Here is a 22,426-nt window from a genome sequence, read left to right on the forward strand (position 1 = left end):
CTTTTTTCTCGAGTGGCCCTTGGAGAGAAAAAAAAGTCCTCTAGGCCCAAAGGCCTAACCCGCCCCCGCCCCCACCCTCACTGCGTCCCCGCCCCATCATAGCCAGGACAGAGGGTAAACACAAGGGGGTGGGAGCCGTGGTATGGTGGGAGGGGCGGCCCGCCCCCCCGGGGAGCACCAGTGCAACCCCCGTAAGGGGAGACGTTCAGCAAGGGGTGATACAAAGGAGGGAAAAGTAAATCTTGGTCTGCACTATCCTGCAAAATGGAGTAAAGCAGCGCAGAAGATTTGTGGGGTTAGGAGATTCTCATGCACTGCGAGAACCAGGAAGTGCTTTCAGCCCAGGATGGGGAGATGAAAAGTTCCCTCTGGAGGCTGGCCAACATTGGAGGTTGGCCATTCAGTTCTGCAAAAGAAGTAATCAGTTTAGTTCTCTTTTTTTTCCACCACAAGTCCCAAATTTTGAGCTCTGAGTTCAGCCACACTAAGATACCAATTAACACAAAACACACAACACACTGATCACATAACACATAATCCGCAGTCAGCAGAAACAATGGGACAACGGTCCTGCGGGGGCGACCCACTTCATCCACCCAGAAAAACTATAAGAGGGCCTGCGTCCACAGCACACCCCGAGGGTTCCACATCTTGGGGGTGGGGGGCAAGATCCCTTCCAGAAGGGGCCAGAACATCTTCTCAGCACTCCTGGCCAGCAGCCTCCAGCGCGTCCGCTTTGACTTTACACCAACCACCTTTATAGATTCCAGATTTTCAAAAACAACCATGGCAGACAAGACAGACAGACACTTACCATGGCCCTTTGGGTCAGGGTCCTCAAGTGGTCTTGGGGGACTTCCTAGCCAACACACCAAATGTTGTGCCCAGTCTTGAAATCCCCCACAAAGACCACCAGGGAGCCGAGTCCGATGCAAAAGCAAAAGGGCCGTTTATTGCAAGTTTGAACTTGGGCTCCTGGGGTCTCCACTACAATGGATCCGAGCCAGGAGCCCCGAGCTCTGGAGCAGGGGGGTTTTATGGTCCTGTGCAGCAGGTGGGCGTGCGCAGCTTGAAACAAAGGGGGCACTTCTGGATTGGTTAGGCGGGGGGTCCGTGATTGGTGGGCAGTTGTCTCATGATTTGGGGGAATTGCCTGGGCTTGCCTGGAAAGTTAAACTTACTGAGTGAAATGGTGGGGGGAAGCGAAACTTAAGTCCTAAGATGGCGCTGGTCTGGTTCTTTCACTAGCCATGAGAAAAGAGACCACACTTGCCTCATCATTTCCCCTCCTTCTTGGAAATTCCCTTTGTGACACATTAACAGGCCTAAGGCTATACAAGACCTACCTGCAGGTCTTCAACATACACAACAAACTACTTGAGTCTGTCCTGATACTTTGTCTCTCACTAACTGACCCTTTATGTTAAGCATTCCTTTTCACCGACTCCTGATCTCTTAGACAAAGACTCTTTCTGACAATTGTCAGGTAAAGAATCTTTAAGCCCACTTATCACCTGGCTCCCCCTCCCCCACCCAGATGTCCCACTTTGGGGGGCCAAACCAACATATGTTTCTCATGTTTGACTTATGACCTCACCTGTAATTCCTGTCTCCCTAAAATGCATAAAACCAAACTGTAACCCTACCACTATGATTCCACTTGCTCAAGGCTTCTTGGGTGTGGCTCCAGGTCATGCTCCTGAAATTTAGCTCACAATAAACCTCCCTAAATTATTTTACAGTCACATTTTCAGTCAACACCTGTACAGCATGCTACTGTACTGAATAGTGTAGGCAGTTGTAACAAAAATGGTCAGTAGTTGTATGTTAAACATATCTAAATATAGGTATATGTTATATACAGGGGAAGACAGGAAAGTAACTTCCTTTCAATAAAAATACTAGCTATTTTATTCTTTTTGGAAGTTCGCTGGATGTTGTCATCTTTCTTAAATTATCATTCTAAAAGGAAAGAAATCAGAGGAGCCATAGAATGAGATTCTATTTATTCTCCACATCAGCTTTACTGAATAGGCATTCACTATTTATAAATTCATTTATTATTTGGGTTTTCGTTTTGTTTTTTTTTGTTTTTTGAGACAGAGCCTCACTCTGTGGCCCATGTTGCAGTGCTGTGGCATCAGGCTAGCTCACAGCAACCTCCTGGGTTCAAGCAACCCTCCTGCTTCAGCCTCCTGAATAGCTGGGACTATGGGTGCACACCACAACACCCAGCTAATTTTTCTATTTTTAATAGAGATGGGGTCTGACTCTTCCTCAGGCTGGTCTAAAATACCTTAGCTCTGCAGCTAGAGGTTCTGTTTCCCTCTTTTTGCTTATCTGTCTCTTTTATCTTTCAATGAATTCTATCCTTTTGCTTATTTGCGTGGTCCATAAATTCATTCCTCAAATCTCTGAGATCCAGGACCTGACAGAAAGAAATTCTGGCTACACTATTTGATTATTTACCTTTCTTTTTTTTTTTTTTTTTTAGATTTGTGGTATCACTTCTCAGCTTTTTGGCTGGGATCAAATGCTTAGATTTGTGACAGCTTTTTATGTGTTATGGGTGGCAGCCCTCCAACCTTTGCAGATGATGCCTGTTTATTCTTTGTCATACTATTCTATTCGTATTGCTTTGCAGAAGTTTTAAGTATTATCATATCAAATAAATTTTAGCAATCTTCTTAAAAGGGTTTTAGGTGGTGTGTCTTATCTTTCCTCATTCCATTATTTATAAAGAATTCTTTACTTTGTCCTAGTTTTTAAAATTGTTATTATATTTTTGTCTCTCATATAGCTTGAATTCATTTTTGAGGTATGTGGTAAAGGACAAGATAGGGATCTATTTTTATCCCAACATCTTTATTACATCTTTTCCCCATTAATTTTTTCCTTTAATTTTTTAAATTTTCTATTTTTTTTTTTTTATTTTTGTAAATAGAGTTGCAGTATGTTGCTCAGTCTGGTCTTAAACTCCAGGCCTCTGGGCGGCATGTGTGGCTCAGTGGGTAGGGTGCTGGCCCCATATACCGAGGGTGGGGGTTCAAACCTGGCAGCAGCCAAACTGCAACAAAAAAATATTTGGGCCTTGTGGTGGGCTACTGTAGTCCCAGATACTCTGGAGGCTGAGACAAAAGAATTGCCTAAGCCCAGGAGTTGGAGGTAGCTGTGAGCTGTGTGATGCCTCAGCACTCTACAGAGGGTAATAAAAAAAAAAAACTCCAGGTCTCTGAAAGTGCTAGGATTACAAGCATGAGCCGCTACGCCTGGCATTCTGCATTAATTTGTAATGGTTCTCATTTATTCATATAGCTCTTTTATACATGTATACTATGGCCTGATTCTGGCCTCTATTCTTTTTTATTGAACTTTTTTGCTTTGTCTGTGTCTATGCAACTATTTAAATTTCCTTTCTTTTTTTTTTTTTTTTTTTTGAGACAGAGTCTCACTATGTCACTCTCGGTAGAGTGCTGTGATGTCATAGTTCACAGCAACCTCAAACTTTTGGGCTTAAGCAATTCGGCCTTAGCCTCAGCCTCCCAAGTAGCTGGGACTACAGGCATCCACCACGATGCCTAGCTATTTTTTTGTTGCAGTTGTCATTGTTGTTTGGCAGGCCTGGGCCACATTCAAACTGGGCAGCCCTGGGTGTATGTGGCTGGTGCCCTAGCTGCTGAGCTATAGGTGCCAAGCCGCACTATTTAAATTATAGTACCTTTGTAATATGGTTTGTTGTCCAGTGGGATAAGTTCCTTCTACTTTTCCAATAATACTCTTAAAATATGGCTCACTACCTTAAACTAGACATCAAACTTTGCCTTATTGAAAAGTGAGCCAACAGGATATTATGTGCCTCCTGAGATATGACGCCATGGAACTCTACTGAGGGTGCCAAAGTGAAACTCTGTCTCAAAAAAAAGATACATTTTGGACAATAGAGATATCTGAATATGGACTAGGCACTCTATGATATTAGGGAATTATTGTTAAGTGTTTTGGGTATGATAATAACAAGGTAGTTACATAGATGAATGGCTTTATTCTAGTCCTATGGACTGAATTAGGTCCTCCCCAAATTCATATGTTGAAACCCTAACCCCAGTGTGATGGTATTTGGAGATGGGGTCTTTGAGAGGAATTAGATGATTAGATTTGGTCATGAAACTGGAGCCCTCATGATGGGATTAGTACCCTTACAAGAAGAGGAAGAGAGAGAGATGACATTCTTTCACTACCATGTGAGGACAGAACAAGAAGGTGGCCATCTGTAAGCCAGGATGAGGACCCTTACCAGGAACAGAATCAGCTGGCATCTTAATTGCAGACTTCTCAGCCTTTAAAACTGGAGAACAGAAATAAGTGAAAGAAATCAACTGAGAAATAAATGCTGTTCTTTAAACCACATAGTGTATAGTATTTTGTTATAGCAAATTTAGAAGATTAATACAGCTAGGAAGAGGCATAAGTTAAAGTATTAGAGTAGTTTTTACTTTAAGATGGAAATGGTTCAGTATATACATACCCTGTATCTTATCCTATCTACCTCCCCATCTATCTAGAAAACAACTATGGCAAGCCATCAATTGCTGAATCCAAGTAATGTTTACTTGCTCTTTTGTTTGTTTGTTTTTTATTTTTTAGAAGGGGAGAGTCTCACTATATCACCCTCAGTAGAGTGCTGTGGTGTCACACACAGCTCACAGCAACTTCAAACTCTGGGGCTTAAGTGATTCTCTTTGCCTCAGCCTCCCAAGTAGCTGAGATTACAGGGGTCCACCACAACACCTGGCTATTTTTGTTGTTGCTGTAGTTATCATTGTTGTTTAGCAGGCTTGGACTGGGTTGGAACCCACCAATGCGGTGAATATGGCTGGCACCCTGAACACTGAGCTATAGGCACCAAGCCCGTTTATTTGTTCTTTCATTGTTTTTCTACTTGTTTCTGTTTAGGAATTTTCATAATCAAACACAACTTTTTTCTATGTTCCTCCTACATGTTAAAAAGTTCTTACTGTGAGTTTGCATAGGGTAGCATTCAATTTCTATATAAACTTGAGGAAAATTGATAATATTTACAAGACTGAATTTCTTTAATAGGGATTTCTTTAAATACTGACTTTCTCTAGGGAAAAGGTGTGTCTTCCCATCAATTTCAGTAAATAAACTATCACAAGTTCATTAACAGCCATTGCATACTTTTAGTTACAACTGTGAATAGACCTTCCCCCCCACCCCGCCCTCAGTACAATTTCTACCTGATCATTGCTGGTGGCCAGGATAGATACTGATTTGGGTTATCGATACTGTGTCCTACTATTGGGTTCAAGGCAACTGAATCCTCATTTCTTGGGGTGCTCTTTGTTGAAGAATGACCAGACACCCCAAAGGCAAGCATGAAATAAAGTTTATTGAGCAAAAAAAGGATAGGTTTACAGAATAAAAGCAAGATACCATCTTACAGAGCACGATATGTTCACCATAAACAATCAACAGGCCTCTGTGGTTGCAACAAGTAAGGTCTTGGTTATGGCCTGGGGTTGTGTTTTACACTGTCTGGCTTGGGCCTACCTCATGGTTCAGAGGTTACTTGGAACCAGAATCTTACTAAACTTGTGAACCTCCCAAGAGCCTCTCTGACAGCCCAGTAGAGGTGTGTTGACCACAATGTAGATTTAAGCTAGTATGATAATAAGCTATAAGGTTGTTCCAGGTCACCTTCGAGATTCTATTGTACCTATTGGGTTTGGCCCACAGGCTGAGAGTTCTCTATATCCTTTTGCAGTTGGCACATTAGGTTCTGATTGGTAGATTGGTAGGGTGGTCCCTTCTCCCCAGGTTGAACAGTTAGAATTAAGGTGACCCCATTAATTGAGATGGGAGCCCCACCCTTATCTTCTTTCCCTAGATGAGCCAGATTCCTAGCTATTTAACATTACCATTGTTACTAGAAAATGTACCCTGTATCCTTACTAAGGGATGCAGACTTCTCTATCTAACATTACCATTGTTACTAGAAAATATACCCAGTATCCTTATTAAGGGATGCAGACTTCTCTCTTTTTTTTTTTAATTTTTTTATTAAATCATAAGTCTCTCTTTTTTTTGACACAGTAACATTCTGTTATCCTGACTGGATTGCTGTGGCATTGTCGTAGCTCACTGCAACCTCAAACTTCTGGGCTCAAGGGATTGATACAGGATTCTCCCACTTAGGGCTCCATAGGGACACCCACCTTCTCTAGGCCCAGGTGAGCTCAGAAATCAGCCTCCACTCTCTAGGCACAAACAGGCTGCCTCCATGCCTGGCCTAAAATTCTAATAATTTTAAAATGTTATATTTTCTAAACATTAAATATAGCATGATTATGCTTAGCTTAGCATTTTTTTTAAAAGGAACAATTAGCTCCTATTTGGGGAAAGAACTTAATCTGATTTTCTTTTTAAGGCATCTGATAATACTGTTAAAAAAAACTGGCATCCTGTAACTGTTTTCAAAGTTTTCTGCTAACAGCCAGTACATGAATAGCAACTACTTTATTTTTAATATACAAGTAAAAAAACTTGGAATTGAAAAAATGAAACTAATTTAAAATAACTCTTTGCTCTAAATGAAAAATTATTCTTTTTTTTTTTATTCTTGGGAATTCATTGAAGGTGCAAGAAACCAGGTTACACTGATTGAATTTGTTAGGTAAAGTCCCTCTTACAATCGTGTCTTGCCCCCAAAAGGTGTGGCACACACCAAGACCCCACCGCCCTCCCTCCTTCCCTCTCTCTGCTCTTCCTTTCCCCCAATTCTCCCTCCTTCTCTCTCTCTGCTCTCCCCTTCCCTCACCCACACTGTGTCGTTGTCATTAATTGTCCTATCAAAATTGTCAAAATTGTACATAGGATTCATGCTTCTCCATTCTTGTGATGCTTTACTAAGAATAATGTGTTCAGCTTCCATCCAGATTAATACAAAGGATGTAAAGTCTCCATTTTTTAATGGCTGAATAGTATTCCATGGTGTACATATACCACAGCTTCTTAATCCATTCCTGGGTTGGTGGGCATTTAGGCTGTTGCCACATTTTGGGGATTGTAAATTGAGCTGCAATAAACAGTCTAGTGCAAGTGCCCTTATGATAAAAGCATTGTTTTCTTTCTGGGTAGATGCCCAGTAATGGGATTGCAGGAGAAAAATTAATCTTTAGAGAATGGTGTCTACATATAACTTCTGCCACTGCACATCTTAAATTAGCTTGTGAAGCACTCTTCTTAAAATAACTATCAACTTTGAAGTAGATGACATCACTTCTTTAGAAAGTTTGTCTTCCAGTGTTAACATCTTTGGTCCCCTTGGTAAATGGTAATGTAAATAAACATTTTATGCAGGTTACTAGTTCATCACAAATTTTCTTAAAAAACTATTTTACTTTTTAAATTAAACATGCACTTTCATTTTACTGAGATGCTTATATTTCCACAGTAGTTCATCCCAGAAAACTTAAAACAACTTTCCTTACTAAGCCCCTTAGACTATGGATGGATTTGATCATGGATTTGTTTTTACAAGGTGGTAGCTTGTAAAAGTCCCAGGTCTCAGGTCATACTTTATGCAAAGGTATTGTTCTAATCCTCTATTGCACCATGTCTTTGAGTTGGCCAAGAAATGGACTTCCCTAATTCCTGGCATGAATTGAATTTCTGCTCCTCAAGGAAGTTAGTTGGTTTCAAAACACGGTCATCAGACTGTTTTGCACTTGTTTTTGGCCCTGGTGGAGCTTACTCACTTTCTTTTAATCTCAGCTTAGAAAAAAGATACTTTTTTCTGTGAGACAGGAGTGATGATGATGATAATAACATAAATTTCATGGAGTTGACGTATGTAAAGCAACAGAAATAGTGCCTAACAAATTATTACCATCACAAGTGTTAGATAATATTTATTCTTTCATCCAGTATTTCCATGTATTTATTGCAGAATGGTTTTTCAGAATCCCATATATGACTGAATGTGGAAGTATGTTCATAGCACTTTATACGTGATTTTATATTAAATATTAAATAAATTTGTTTGGGTAACCTATTTCCCACACACTATATTTATCTGTGTCTCCTTAAAGCCACACAAAGAACATTTACCTATCTTAGAAAAATGGAATGTATATTTACAAGTACAGTTGACTCTTTAACAATGGTACTGACTCCCCATGCAATCAAAAATCCACATGTAACTTTTGATTACCAGAACTTTACTAATATCCTACTGTTGACTGGAAACCTTACTGACAACAAAAACAGATTATCCCATATTTTGTATTTTATATGTGTGTTGCAATAAAGTAAGCTAGAGAAAAAGAAAATGTTATTAAGAAATTCATAAGAGAAAACATTTACTTTTCATTAGGTGGAGGTGGATCATCATAAAGTCTTCATCCTTGTCATCTTCATGTTGAACAGGTTGAGGAAGAAGAGGAAAAGAAGGGATTGATCTTGCTGTTTCCAGGTGGCAGAGGCAGGAGAGATTAAAGAAATGGAAGGGGATGCAGGAGAGGCAGGCATACTTGGTGTAACTTTTATTGAAAAAAAACTGCATACATAACAGAGCTTTCATGTTTATCTGCACAATATTCTATTGAATAGATGATAATTTAACTAGTTTCCTAAGGATAATTATGTTCTTTGTATTTTTTGCTTAGAGAACAATGTTGCTGTGATTATGTGTGATTTCACACATATGAAAGAAGTCTCGTAAGTGGAGTAGCTGGGCCCAAGGACATGCACACTTAAAAATTTGTTAGTTACAATAGCTGAAACTTGTACTTCATATGTGCCAGAAACTTGCTCTTGTTTTGCTAAAATTGCTTTCAAGAGAAGTTGGACTAACATATTCTCCACAGCAGTGGATGTTTTTTAGTTCCTGTTTCCTCATTTCAGCAACATAACAGTTCTCAAATTTAGTCTTTGTTAATTCTGAAATATATAAAATTGGTTTTTCTATTTTGAGTTATTTTTATGTTTAATAGTCATCTGTGTTATTTCTTGTAGTCTTCTCTGGTTGGTCTTTTTATGAATAGTTAAAGAAAGTGACCCTTTGAGACATGTATTTCTTTTTCTTTTCAATTTATGATGTTTTTTTCATGCAGAGATTTCTAATTTTTATGTAGGCAAACTTATCAATTCCTTCACTTATATACATATTTTTGGTAGGCCTTTCCCATTCAAAGATTATAAATCTCAAAGATCATGAAAAAAAGAAAAAAATCTGCATACATGTGGATCCACATGGCTTAAACCTGCATTGTTCAAGAGTGAACTGTACATATATTTTTGTGTAAGCTTGTGATTCAGAAGTTGTAAAATCAGCAAAGGAATGTGGGTCACCAGTCTTTCTTTACTATACAAAATATCACAAAATAGTTTAATTTTAAAATTTTTGAGAAATTTCATTTTTATTAATTAAAAAAATGTTATAGGGACATAAAATACATTCACATATTTAGATATATTAAATATATTTTTGTGACTTCATATGCTTTATATAGAAGTATTCAAAGCAATATTATACTTGATAATAATTACAAATATTTTGATTTGACTTTTCATCAGAATTTCTGAGATATTTTCCAATGAAACATATTAAACTTCCAGAAAAATAAAGGATGACAATAGGCCTCTAAATAAGAACAATTCTAGGGTGAGAGATAGTAGTTGTATAGGAATGTACAACCAAATTTCAGGGTACATTTAAATTATAAAGTCTGAATATTTAAATATTCTTAAAATTCCCTTTCAAAAAGCATACTGAACATATTTAAATATGTATCTTAAGGATCTAAAACAAATATTTTTATCCATGGTTGCCCCCCACCCCCCAAAACCTAGTGAAATAGATAGTGGGTGTGTAGTAACAAAGTGACAAGGTGCTTTGGACACTGACCATATGTGAGAGGTTTTCTATGTCATACTTCCAAAAAAAAAAAAGCAATTAGGTTGGAAACATGGACTATAGTGCACTTTTTCTTTCTTTCCTTTTTTTTTTTTTTTTTGAGACAAAGTCTAAAGCTGTCACCCTGGGTAAAGTGCCATGGTGTCACAGCTCACAGCAACCTCAATCTTTTAGGCTTAAGTAATTCTCTTGCCTCAGCCTCCCAGGTAGATAATCTGCACTCTTGTGAAGGTCGTTACATAGGAAATAATTGTCATATAATGTTTAACAACCTTTTTCTGGCACCAAAATATCAATCATGCTTGTTACAGAATAGTTGGGAAATATAGAAAAGTATGAAAAAGAAAATAAAAACACCTGTAATCTTACCTACTGGAAACATTCTGGTGTTTTTATTTCCTTTCTTTTAAGCATATAAAAATACGAATATACACACATAAAAATGTAAGGACATTGTTTACAGAACTAGATATCTTGCTTTCTTCATTGAATAAAATGATCTTGAGTTGCTCTCTTCCCTTTGTATCTTCTTCAATTGATAGATGATTATCAATTGGCAAAAAAAATCTTTCATTGAATATATGTACCATGACGTAAAATAATTTTTAAAATGGCATTTATAATTTTAGAGGTTTTAAAGTTACATTTTGTATATTTATTTCTTTTTTATAGCTTTTAGTTTTATTTCATGTATTTTCTATATTGATGCTTGTTATTTTGCATAAAATTATAAAAGCTATAAACTTTGAAAAATATATATCACATTTTTGACAACTGATGCCTCTCTGCATACAATTCCACCAGTACATACTCTCTTCATGTTTTCATAACTCCTCAAAGGCTAGGCAAGGCCACCAAGGTACACACTGCACAAGAACACTACACCTCAGCATTTAAAGCCCATTCCTGAGGGTCCATTCAAAAGCAACACGTTCCATATTAAGTCACACATGGATAATTGAAGGTCTGCTTGTGAAGTTCACTTGCTGAACTCCTACAAGCTGTAAAACAGAGTTTATGGGTTTGTGATCCAACCTGTTCTTATCACGGTGTATAAAATGGATGTTGTTACCTAGAAGAATAAGAATAAAAAGCTGAGGCATATAAAGTATTATTCATTAGATTCACTGCTTACTAGAATCAAAGAAGCTTTTCACCTTTCAATCAGTCCAAATAGAAAAATTAATTTCCTGAGGAATATTATATTCCCTGTATAATGCCATAATTTTTAATCAAATAAACCATGGCATTTTTAATTAAGAGTGATTACTTAATGTTTTATGAAATCTAAGGGGAAAGATTCTTAAATTATAACCTTCTGTTAGGTCTTATTAAATATAACTAAATAAAATGTCCTGCCAGAAAGGCAGAATACAGAACTGACATAGACATCAAGTGGGACAATCACATCTGTTTGATGAATATAATAATGGAATAAATCACTTGCTTCAAAAAATGCATTTCCAAATACTATTTAACAGGCTGTCTGTATTATATCCATAGTCCAAAAGAGGCTCAAAAATAAGGCATTAAGACAATCAGTTATAATACATTTAGATGTCCACAATCTTTATATCTGCCCAAATAAAACAAGTCCTAATTTGTCTGGTTTCTATTTACTTTGATCCTTGGACTCAAGATCAGAATTTTAACTTAAAACATTAGACCAAGTAAGTACTGTAAAAAGCATGTTTTCTGCATTTTCATCTGCCATCTATAGTACTCACTAGGTTTAATATCATAGATTAGCTAGTATCAAATAAGGCAAAATGAAATACTGGGTTAACCATGATACAAATTTGTGTAATAAGTACACCTAGCTTTTTTCCTTAGAAAAGCTGCATATTTTTTCCAGCAGGTAATATCAAAAATGTTCTCCCTAATAAGTACAGCAGGACCTCGGAATCTGTAGGTTCCACATTAGCAGATTCAACCAACTGGATCAAAAACATTGAAGAATAAAAAGGATGGGTATGTTTGTCCTACATTAGTACAGACACTTTTTGTCATTATTCCCTAAACAGTATAGTATAAGAACTTTTTACATAGCATTTACACTGTATGAGGTATTCTAAGTAATCTAGAGATGATTTAAAGTGTTTGGGCAGATATGCACAGGTTATATGCAAATACACCAGTTTACATAAGGGATTTGAGCCTCACAGATTTTGGTATAGGCGGAGGGTGTCCCAGAAACAATTCCCCATGGATACTGAGGGATGACTGTATATGACTGTATATTCCCAACTTGGCACACAAATGATACCCTCCATGTGCTCTTTATTCTCATGTAACTGAGGTGTGGCCAATGATTCAGAAACATGGAAATGAGGAACACAAGCAACAACCCCTTCCAGGTCTGAGGATGGAAAAAGGTCTTTCAAAACTATGGCTCACTGTCATTCTGGGCTAATTTCTAGGACTCACTCTCCTAAAACAAGGCTTCTTTTTAAGCTAATCTAACTGGTGTAAATTCACAAGAGGGAGGGACAGGGAGATCTTAGCTTTAGTGTTCCAGCTACAAAAAGCCAAAAAGCTATGACATTAGGTCAAAATCTTCCTTCAAAAGATTTCCTTTTAAAAATCTGGAATTTATGAAAATAAATATTAATTTTATAACTCTTAGAAGCTATACTCACGAATGTGGAAGAAGAACCAAGAAAAATGAGCTTACAACATAGGGATTTAGGTTTTTTGGCACAGTCCTATACAGCAGTCTGTATCCTCCTGCAGTACTTGAACACAGTAGGGATCTAATACTCAACATTTGGCACAGTGGAGCCAAAGGAATCTCAGGTGGTTCAAGCTGATCAATAGGCTGTTAACAGTACATTCCCTCAGGCTGGGTGCCTGTAGCTCAGCAGCTAGGGCGCCAGCCCAATATACCAGAGCTGGCGGGTTTGAACCTGGCCCAGGCCTGCCAAACAACAATGACAACTATAACAAGAAATAGCCGGGTTTGTAGCAGGTGCCTGTAATCTCTGCTACTTGGTAGGATGAGGCAAGAGAATCACTTAAGCTCAAGAGTTTAATGTTGCTGTGAGCTGTAACGCCATAGCACTCTACCGAGGGTGAGGTGACATAATGAGACTCTGTCTCAAAACAAACAACAACAACAAAAAAAACAGTACAAGCCCTCAATCTTATACTCAGGAGCTATCCCTGGCACTTGACCTACTTTCTGGCACTGAGCAAATCTCCTAGTTTTGTTAGATATAAATAACTAGGTAATCTTACCGACAAAAGAAAAGTACATGATGATTTTCCCCTACTCAGAAATGTTCACTTCCACTGAATTTATTGAAGAGTGTTCCAAGTCATCAATCTACAGTTGACTCTCCCTATCCCAAATGCCTGAAATCACTCAGACTCAGAATGACGGGTACATTTAGCAAATAAACAGACATGAAAATATCCAGTAACCTTTACAAATAAAACATGCATGCCACAAAAGCACAACATCCTGACTGCTATGTTGAGTTGTACACAGCATCTATTTTATGAACAAAGTGGTAGCCTCTGGGCTTGTAAAAAAGCATTAAGAAGTGCACTGCTGTACCTGGACTTTGATGCTTACCTGGACCTAAAATGAGGGTTCCGCCTTGCTGAGCTGGATCTCCTTGAAAATCAAAGAGAGGGCCAGTCACTGCCCTCCACAGGCTCTGAAGGCTTCCTGAGAGTAGATTTGACTTTATATGGGGGCTCTGTCCTGAAATATTAAAAATTGTCTTTACTTTTTATTTTTTTCAGACAGGGTCTCACTCTGTTGCCCATCCTAGAGCACAGTGATATTGTCATCATAGCTCACTGCAGCCTTGAATTCTTGGGCAGATCCTTCTGCCTCAGCCTTCCAAGTGGCTGTGACTACATGGTGTGTGCCACCACACCTGGATTTTTTTTTTTTTTTTTTGTAGAGATTGGTTCTCGCTGTTGTCCATGGTGGTCTCGAACTCCTGGACTCAAACTATACTCCCACTTAGGCCCCCACAAGTGCTAGCATTACGGGCATGAGCCACTGTGCCCAGAGGAAAATTGTCTTCAGATGTTGTCTTTTTTTATTTAATTAGATATTAAGAAGATAGTGTATTCCTAGGAAACACTATCTTTCTTGTGTCTCACCTTAATTTCTACTTGTCTTTTTCTTCCCCTTCCTTTAAAGAATGATTTCTCAATCTTTCTCTATTGATGTTTTGGCCCAGGATCACTTTTTGTACTGGGTAATCTAGGGTGTTTACCAAATTATGACAACCAAAAATGTCTCCAAGCACTGCCAACCTGGGGGAAAAGGATAAATATCCCAATAGAGAACTACTTCTTTAAAGGAAGTGATGATAGATCATTTTCTGCCACAGGTGCTTTCCATTTTAATTCTCTACTTAGACTCTTTAGTCTCTTACCTAGCAATAGCTAGCTATATTATTTTTCAAGAGACATATGGCACGAACTGTTATATGTTGGTCAAAACCTGTTTCTTTTTGGGCCCACAGCTAAGCCATATTTCCCAACATTCCCTGCAGTGAGGTAAGGCATGTGACTGTGTTCTAGATGATGAGTGAAATGATGCAAGCTGCTTGGGGGCCATGCTCCTAAGACCCTTCCACAAGTAATTCTCCAAGTTCCGTCTAGAAAAATACCACCCAAAGAGATACCCTTCTAGAAATTTAAAATAAAAAGAAATAGCCTTCTACCATGTCATACTTCTGAGTTTGGGGGGTTTAGCTGTAACAACAGCTATCACACATACTTTTCTTCATTTCCTTGGCTGTCGGTTTTCTATTTCTGCTCTCACTGTAACTGATCCTTCATTTCCATTCCCTTAAAGCAAAAAAAAAAAAAAAAACAACAACAACAAAAAACTGAGTCTCTACTCTTCTAATAACTTAATTTTCCCTCATAGCTGCATTCTTTCTTTTTGAGACAGAGTCTTGCTTTTCACACTTTGTAGAGTGCTGTAGCGTCATAGCTCACAGCAACCTTGAACTCTTGGGCTCAAGCAATTTTCTTACCTCAGCCTCCAGAGTAGCTGGGACTACTGGTGCCACTGCAATGCCTGACTATTTTTAGAGCTGAGGTCTCATCCTGGATCAGGCTGGTCTCCAACCTGTGAGCTCAGACAATTCACCCACATAGGCCTCCTAGAGTGCTAGGATTATAGGCATATGCCACTGCACCTGGCCCTATTCCTGCCTTTTATGTCTTTAGTTTTTTATTTCGATGACCATGCAATCTTTGATTTGCCTGATTTCATAATATTCCAAGTACTTACTACTTCCCTTAATCGCTCCTGCTCTTCTGTTTCTCTCACATTTACATTAGAACACACTCACACTACCAGGAAACAAATATAGGCTCAGTACCTTAGAGATATGAGTAAAGGAATAAATTTTACTATCTTGTAGGATTCTTCTATCTCTAAAATAAATGTTCGGAAATCTAAACTATCTCTACATGTAAAGAAGAAGGGGAGAGTTAGTATTTCAGAAATTCCAACTGACAAAGAGTTTACAACCTAGAGGTGAATAATTTTTACTGTCAAGCACAATCTAATTTTCCCAGCTTGAATTTAGTTCATATGTGTAAAACTTTTGCTGTTCTTCCATCTTCTACAAACCAACTGTACCTAATAGTTTTATTTCTTATTCTTTATCTTTATAAAGTGGGTATGATAATTTTAAATTGTAATGTATAATGTATTTTTAGTACCTTAGTTTTATATTCTCAGACTGATTCTGAGATTTATGCTTTATGCTTTTTCATGGAGGAACCTTAAAAAATTACTTTATGAAAACCTAGTATTTTGTTTGGCAATATAGTGCTTTAACACAGGTCAAAGCAGGTAAAAAGATTTGAATATATTATGTTATAATTACACAAGCATATATTTGATTTAGAAGTCATCTCTTCTCTTTGCAATTTTGTATCTTTATTGTGACAATGAATGGTGAGGTGTTATTAAACTGAAATTCACAATTTATATCTGAAGTGCTGATAAACAGACCACTGAGACTGTTACGGCACATGAAAATAGTGGAAGTAAGGTGAACTGCTGCAATCACCTATACTAAAGAGAGAAGAGGAAAGAAAGAGCAAACGTTAATGCCAGCTGATGGTTATTTCAGGTTCTTTATTCTTTTTCTTTTCTTTCTTTCTTTTTGTTGAGACAGAGTCTCACTTTGTCACTCTTGGGCTCAGGCAGTTTTCTTGCCTCAGCCTCCAGAGTAGCTGGGACTAGAGATGCCCGCCACAACGCCCAGCTGTTTTTAGAGACAGGATCTTGCTCTGGCTCAGGCTGGTCTTGAACCTGTAAGCTCAGGGCAATCCACCTGCCTCGGCCTTCCAGAGTGCTAGGATTACAGGCATGAGCCACTGTGCCCAGCCCAAGATCAGGTTGTTTTCTTTAAAAACATCAGTAAAGGGATCATGGAAGTCTCTCTTGTAAATAGCTCCCTGATCCATCCCCTCCTCTCCATCTCCACCTGAGGAGATGTTTCTTTTTATCCTATGACTGTACTGCTAGCCTGATGCAAACATCACTGGCTCTGGACTGGCCAATCCCTGCTCCACATTGGTTTAGACAACTGTCTTGCTTCTCTACTTCAAAAAGTTATTTGACTCCCTTCAGAATAAATCCCATTTCCTTGGCATGTCACTCCAGACTCAACATGAACTTGTTATAACCTAACCCTGTCTCACACCAATTCCCCAGCTGGCTCTTAGACTCCAGCCAGAGGCAAGGACCTGCACTTTTCCAGAGGAGGCACATTTTTTCATGGCTTTGTGCTATTGCACATGCAATTTTCTGTCTGAAGCATCTTTCCCCACCTTCACTTCACCCAGCTAACTCCTTTAAGAGTGAGCTGAGACTTCACCTCCTGTGAGAAACCTTCCCAGATCCTTCCCTCAGCTTACATTTCTAACGTAGGCATTCCCAGCAGGTGTTCTCCTCTATCATAACCTGTCATAGATGTTCCTGTCTGTCTGTGTCCCAGAATAGATGACAAACTCTGCATGGTGGGACTGTGTATTTAATCACTGTCCTCCTGGGAGTATCCAACACAGTGAATGTCACAAACAAAAACTCAATAGTATTTGTTGAGAATGACTGACTTGAGTCTAAGTTGAGTTCTCTTAGCTGGCATTTCAGAAACACATACACAGTTCACCTGAAGTTTTATAAGCTGGATTAATTACAAGAAACTGTGGTAAGGGCAGGGAATATAGATAACAAACATGAATAAACACCAAACTCACCAACTAACTGTACTACGTGGCCACCTTAAGTGCAACAACAGAGTATATAATGAAGTACAAGGTGCTATTAAAGTGAATGACAGGGCTCAGCACAGTGGTTACGGTGCCAGCCACATACACAGAGGCTGGCTAGTTCGAACCTGGCCCACACCAGCTAAACAACAATGACAACTGCAATAAAAAAATGGCCGGGCATTGTGGCAAGCGCCTGTGGTCCCAGGTGCTTGGGAGGGTGAGGCAAGAGAATTGCTTAAGCCCAAGGGTTTCAGGTTGCTGTGAGCTGTGACACTGCAGCACTCTACCAAGGGCGACATAGTGAGACTCTGTCTCAAAAAAATAATAATAATAAAATAAAATAAAATAAAAAAGTGAATGACAGGAGAAATTACTCCTGTTTGAAGAGCAACCGAGAGCCCCTTGAGTTGGTTGATTTCAAATGATTAAGTTGAGGAAGATGGAATATTTAAAGCTATGGCAGTGAGGTATAAAAATATGTAAACTTAATATTGTTTTTTTCTAATTACAAAAGTAAAATGTACTCGTGAAAAATATGAAAGTTAATTTTCTGACTCCCATACTCGTGGTAAACCCTGCAGCATTTTTAAGACCTTTTTCATTGCACACACACACACACATTATAGGTCTTTATGAGAATCATTTTTGTGAAAACAAAATTTTTGTTTGCTGAAACCAAACTGAAAACATTGTTCTGCAGCTTGCTTTACTCATTAAATAGTACTTCGCCAACAGCCTTTCATGTCTTTATACTTAGAAAATGGATCTTCTGCAGTCTAGTGTATCTGGATCACTTATCAAAATCAGCCTGATTTATGAATTCTCCATTTCCCTATGCATCTATATGCAAATGTGAAAATACACCAGCTTTTTCAACTCCAGACATGTTATATCTTACCTGCGGAAGCAAGCTCTTCACCTCTTTTCATTCCTAATTCTTTATAAATTTCTCTCTCAGGATCAACATAGATTTCATGGGAATAACCAGTCAGTTTGCAAAAAGGCTGAAAAGAGAGATTAGTTGGAATTTTCATAAGAACAAATGAGAGAAAAGTCATGATCATTTAACTTCATTCAATTTAGCTTATATTTAGTGGCTCAAATAATGTAAATTTTACATATGAAATATTTTCCCAATTTACTATATTTACTAGATGTTTCAATTTCCCAATTTACTAGATGTTTACCTCAATGTGATGGTAGGATGACTGTCCAATCACTATAAGGGTGACATTTGCTTCCTTAGATGAAAAAAAGGACATGTATATATTAGAAATTATGCATTTTCTCAACAACTTCCCTATTCTAATTCTTCTGTTTCAATCTAATGTCACCTACAGGCTTCCAGAAGAATGTAATAAATAGCAAAATTGTGTGAGTCAAAGCAAAAAAAAAAAAAAAAGTATGGTGAAATGTTTGATTAGTTCAGATGATTCTTAAGTAAGATTCTTCAGATGATTTTTAAAACTTAAACATAAGACCTGAAACATGAAACTACTAGAATAAAACACAGGGAAACCTACACAACATTGGTATGGGCAATGATTTCTTGAATAGGACAACAAAAGCAAAAATATATAAATGGGACATCAAACCAAAAAGCTTCTACACAGCAAAGGAAATAATCAAGAGTGAAGAGACAGCCCATGGATTGGGAGAAAATATTTGCAAACTGTGGAAGGGTCAAATGTCTAAAATACATAAGGAACTCAAACAACTTAATAGTAAGAAAATAACCTGACTAAAGAATGAGCAAAGGACATGAATAGTCATTTTTCAAAAGACATACAAATGGCCAAAAGATACATGAGAAAATGTTCAACATCACTAATCATCAGCAAAATGCAAATTAAAACCACAATGCGATATCCCTTCACGCTTGTTAAGATGGGTATGAACAAAGGGTGAAAGAAGCGTTGGTGAGAATGTGGAGCAAAGGGAACCCTTATACACTATTCGTGGGAATATAAATTAGCATAGCCATTATTGAGACTAATATGGAGATTCCTCAAAAAACTAAAATAGAAGGCCCAGCGCAGTGGCTCAGGCCTGTAATCCGAGCACGCTGGGACACTGAGGCAAGGGGATTGCTTGAGCTCAGGAGTTATAGACCAGCCTGAGCAACAGCAAGACCCTGTCTCTACAGAAAATGAAAAACTGAGGCAAAAGGGATCACATGAGCCCAAGAGTTTGAAGTTGCTGTGAGGTATGATGCCATAGCATGCTACTAAGGATAACTCCGTGAGACTCTGTCTAAAAAAATAATAATAACAATTAAAAATAGAAGATATGATCCAGCAATCCCACTACTGGGTATTTAATGCAAAGAAAATGAAATCAATATGACAATGAGATATCTGTACTCCTATGTTTCCTATAGCATTATTCACAATAGTGAAGATCTAGAAGCCACGTGTCCATCAATGGGTGAATGGATAAAGAAAATGTGGTGCAATAAACATTCTGGTACATATATCTTTGTTATAATGTGATTTTTGGTCTTCTGGATATATACCTAGTAGAGGAATTGTAGGACCGAATGGTAGGTCTATTCATAATTGCTAAGTCATGGAAGAAGCCCAAGTGCCCACTGACCCATGAATGGATCAATAAATTGTGGTATTATGTACACCATGGAATACTATGCAGCCTTAAAGAAGATGGAGACTTTACCTCTTACATGTTTACATGGATGGAGCTGGAACATATTCTTCTTAGCAAAGCATCTCAAGAATGGAAGAAAAAGTATCCAATGTATTCAATCTTACTATGAAACCAATTTATACTTTCTTATGAAAGCTATAACCCAATTATAGCTCAAGAAGAAGGGGAAAAGGGAGAGGGAGGGGAGGGGAGGGGGAGGATGGGTAGAGGGAGAGCAATTGGTGGGATCACACCTATGGTGCATCTTACAAGGGTACATGTGAAATTTACTAGGTGTAGAATATAAATGTCTTAACACAATAACTAAGAAAATGCCGTGAAGGCTATGTTAACCAGTTTGATGAAAACGTTTCAAATTGTATATAAAACCAGCACGCTGTACCCCATGATTGCATTAATGTACACAGCTATGATTTAATAAATAAAAAATAAAGAAACCTGGAAAGAAAGAAAATGTGGTATCACAATGGAATGCCACTCAGCCATAAAAAATTTGGGGGACTACCTGGATGAGCCTGGAGGACATTATGCTAAATGAAATAATCTGGGCACAGAAAGATAAGCACTGCATAATCTCACAGGTAGACTATAAAAAAGTGGAATTCACAGAAATAGTAGAATAATGATTACCAGAGACTGGAGGAGGAAGGGAAGAGAAATGAGAATGTGTTGTTCAAAGGGTACAGTTTCCATTAGACAAGAGAAATCACTTTTAGAGATCTACTGCTGAGCAGAGTGACTAGAGTTAATAATGAATAGTTCAAAATTGCTGAAATACTAGTTTTTACATGTTTGTGACACAAAAAGGTAACTGTGTGAGCTGATGGATATATTAATTAGCTTGCCTTGATTATTCTACATTATAAATGTATATCAAAACATTACATTGTACCCAGTAAATATTGTCAAGTTTTTAAAAAAAGAATAAAAAGAAATGCAAAGGTACAGTCAAAAGTTTTTTCAAAGCAATACAGTCAATAATTCTAGCTGAGCTTGGTGGCACATGCCTGTATTCTCAGCACTTTGGGAGGCTGAGGTGGGAGAATTGCTTGAGACCAAGTGTTGAAGGCTGCAGTGAGCTATAATCATGCCACTGTACTGAAGCCTGGGTGACAGAGTAACATTCTGTTTCTTAAATAATAAAAACTCCCCCACAAAACCTCTCTATATTCCCCTCCCCCAAGGAAAAGACTACAAAATTAGTTAATCAATTTTTTTCCACATTCCAATTTATAAGGACTGCTAAAAACAGATCTTAGTTTTATAAAGGTTGCTCAGTGTCTGAACTCAAAAAGCTCACGTGGGGACAACCCTATCTGTGTCTAAAGAAATGCCGGTTATGTGGTTGTCCTAGGAACATGGAACTTGCAGTCTATTAACAAATGCAAATTTGCACCACTTAAGATATATTGGTATTTTCCTATAATAAACAACTATTTAGAGCATAACAAAAACAAAGGAAAGACAATATCAATAATTTCCAGGATTTCCTTTTGGGCATTATCACCCAACATTTGATAATAGATTATCACGCAGTGTCAAAATGATTATTATGGTTGTTAGTACTTTTAGAGGCTGCCAGCAACGAAAAATGAGGACAGAAATAATTTTTGGAGGTATTGGAAGAAGTAATGATAATTATTATATTTTTTAATATAAGCGCGAGATAGTGAAAATCTGGGTCTGCGAGTGCCAGTGCCAGGGCTGGAAACCGTGTACTCCTCACCCCACTGCACTTATAAATGACAAGCCACTCCCGCAAGGTCTCCCGGAAGCCAGCACTCTGCTGCTCACTCTAAGGAAACTCACTTGTAAGAAACTCTTAGGGATTTTGGCCAGATCTTCCACGTATTCTTTGCAGATATAACACAGGAAATGCTGAAAGGCAATAAGGCAAAAAAGGGCAAGTTAGCAATGTAGCACCCTCAGGATCCAGAAGGAACTACGCACTCTATGCCTCATGCTAATAAACTCAACACCCGAGGTGTGGAAAAAGGTGTCAAGGGCGCCCGAAGGGCATTAAAAGCAGGCTGTACCCAGTCCTTACTACCCGCTCAGTTTGCTGGAACAAAGGCCTGCCAAGCAGTTGTCTTCCCTTCCTGGTTAGAGGAAGCGAGGGGAGCGGCTCGCATCCCAGAAGCCTCTCACGGACCACAGGGAAGGGCCAAGCCTACCGAGCCCCATTCTCCCGCCCAGACCCTGGGAGGGACACGATGTGCTCCCCGAGCTGAGGCTGTGGTAACAACCTCTATCCCAGCAAACAGGTGAGGTCCCTGCTCAAGGTGGCCCCGCCGCCCGCGCTCACCCGCACGAAGACCACTATGGCCTGGCGCTCTCGGAACAGTGTGCCGAACGGCACTCGCTTGCCGGAGGCATCCTGCACCAGCAGGTCGGCCACGGAGGCCGCCAGGAGCTGCTCGCGCTTGGCGCCACTCAGGGCCGGGCCCGGAGCCGGGGCCGCGCAGCCGCTGACCTGCTGAGTGACCGGAGCTACCGCAACAGAGGTCATCACGCCAGACGTCCGGGGACCTGGGGCCGGACGTAGGGAGAGGGCGTGGC

The 22,426-nt window shown here is 38.8% G+C and overlaps 1 protein-coding gene across 4 annotated transcripts; it reads right to left on the reverse strand.

Moving 5' to 3' along the window:
• Positions 1-9,050: 9,050 nt before the first annotated feature.
• Positions 9,051-22,426, reverse strand: PRXL2C (peroxiredoxin like 2C). 4 transcript variants are annotated; one of them, XR_008377337.1, is made up of 7 exons: positions 22,173-22,418; positions 21,677-21,745; positions 18,391-18,444; positions 18,102-18,207; positions 13,515-13,646; positions 10,362-11,009; positions 9,051-10,294 (listed from the first exon to the last, which is right to left on the reverse strand). XR_008377337.1 is itself a non-coding variant. In XM_053578338.1 (6 exons), exons 1-6 carry the CDS (start codon positions 22,374-22,376, stop codon positions 10,882-10,884), a joined length of 693 nt encoding a protein of 230 aa, XP_053434313.1. In that variant the 5' UTR covers positions 22,377-22,418; the 3' UTR covers positions 9,051-10,881. The 4 variants fall into 4 exon arrangements, 3 of the variants coding, with proteins under 3 accessions (XP_053434313.1, XP_053434325.1, XP_053434331.1); XM_053578338.1 differs by having other exon boundaries at positions 9,051-11,009; XM_053578350.1 differs by lacking the exon at positions 18,391-18,444 and having other exon boundaries at positions 9,051-11,009; positions 22,173-22,421.

The sequence above is a fragment of the Nycticebus coucang genome, chromosome 2 (genome assembly GCF_027406575.1).
Source record: "Nycticebus coucang isolate mNycCou1 chromosome 2, mNycCou1.pri, whole genome shotgun sequence".
NCBI classification, from domain to species: domain Eukaryota; kingdom Metazoa; phylum Chordata; class Mammalia; order Primates; family Lorisidae; genus Nycticebus; species Nycticebus coucang.

Excerpts from the sequence above, each read along its gene's own strand:
- PRXL2C (XM_053578338.1), bottom strand. The coding sequence starts at position 22,376 with ATGACCTCTGTTGCGGTAGCTCCGGTCACTCAGCAGGTCAGCGGCTGC. Across the intron at positions 18,208-18,390 it reads CATCCTACCATCACATTGAG|CCTTTTTGCAAACTGACTGG; the intron begins GTAAACATCTAG and ends CTCTCTTTTCAG. Across the intron at positions 13,647-18,101 it reads TGAAGAGCTTGCTTCCGCAG|GACAGAGCCCCCATATAAAG; the intron begins GTAAGATATAAC and ends TTAATATTTCAG.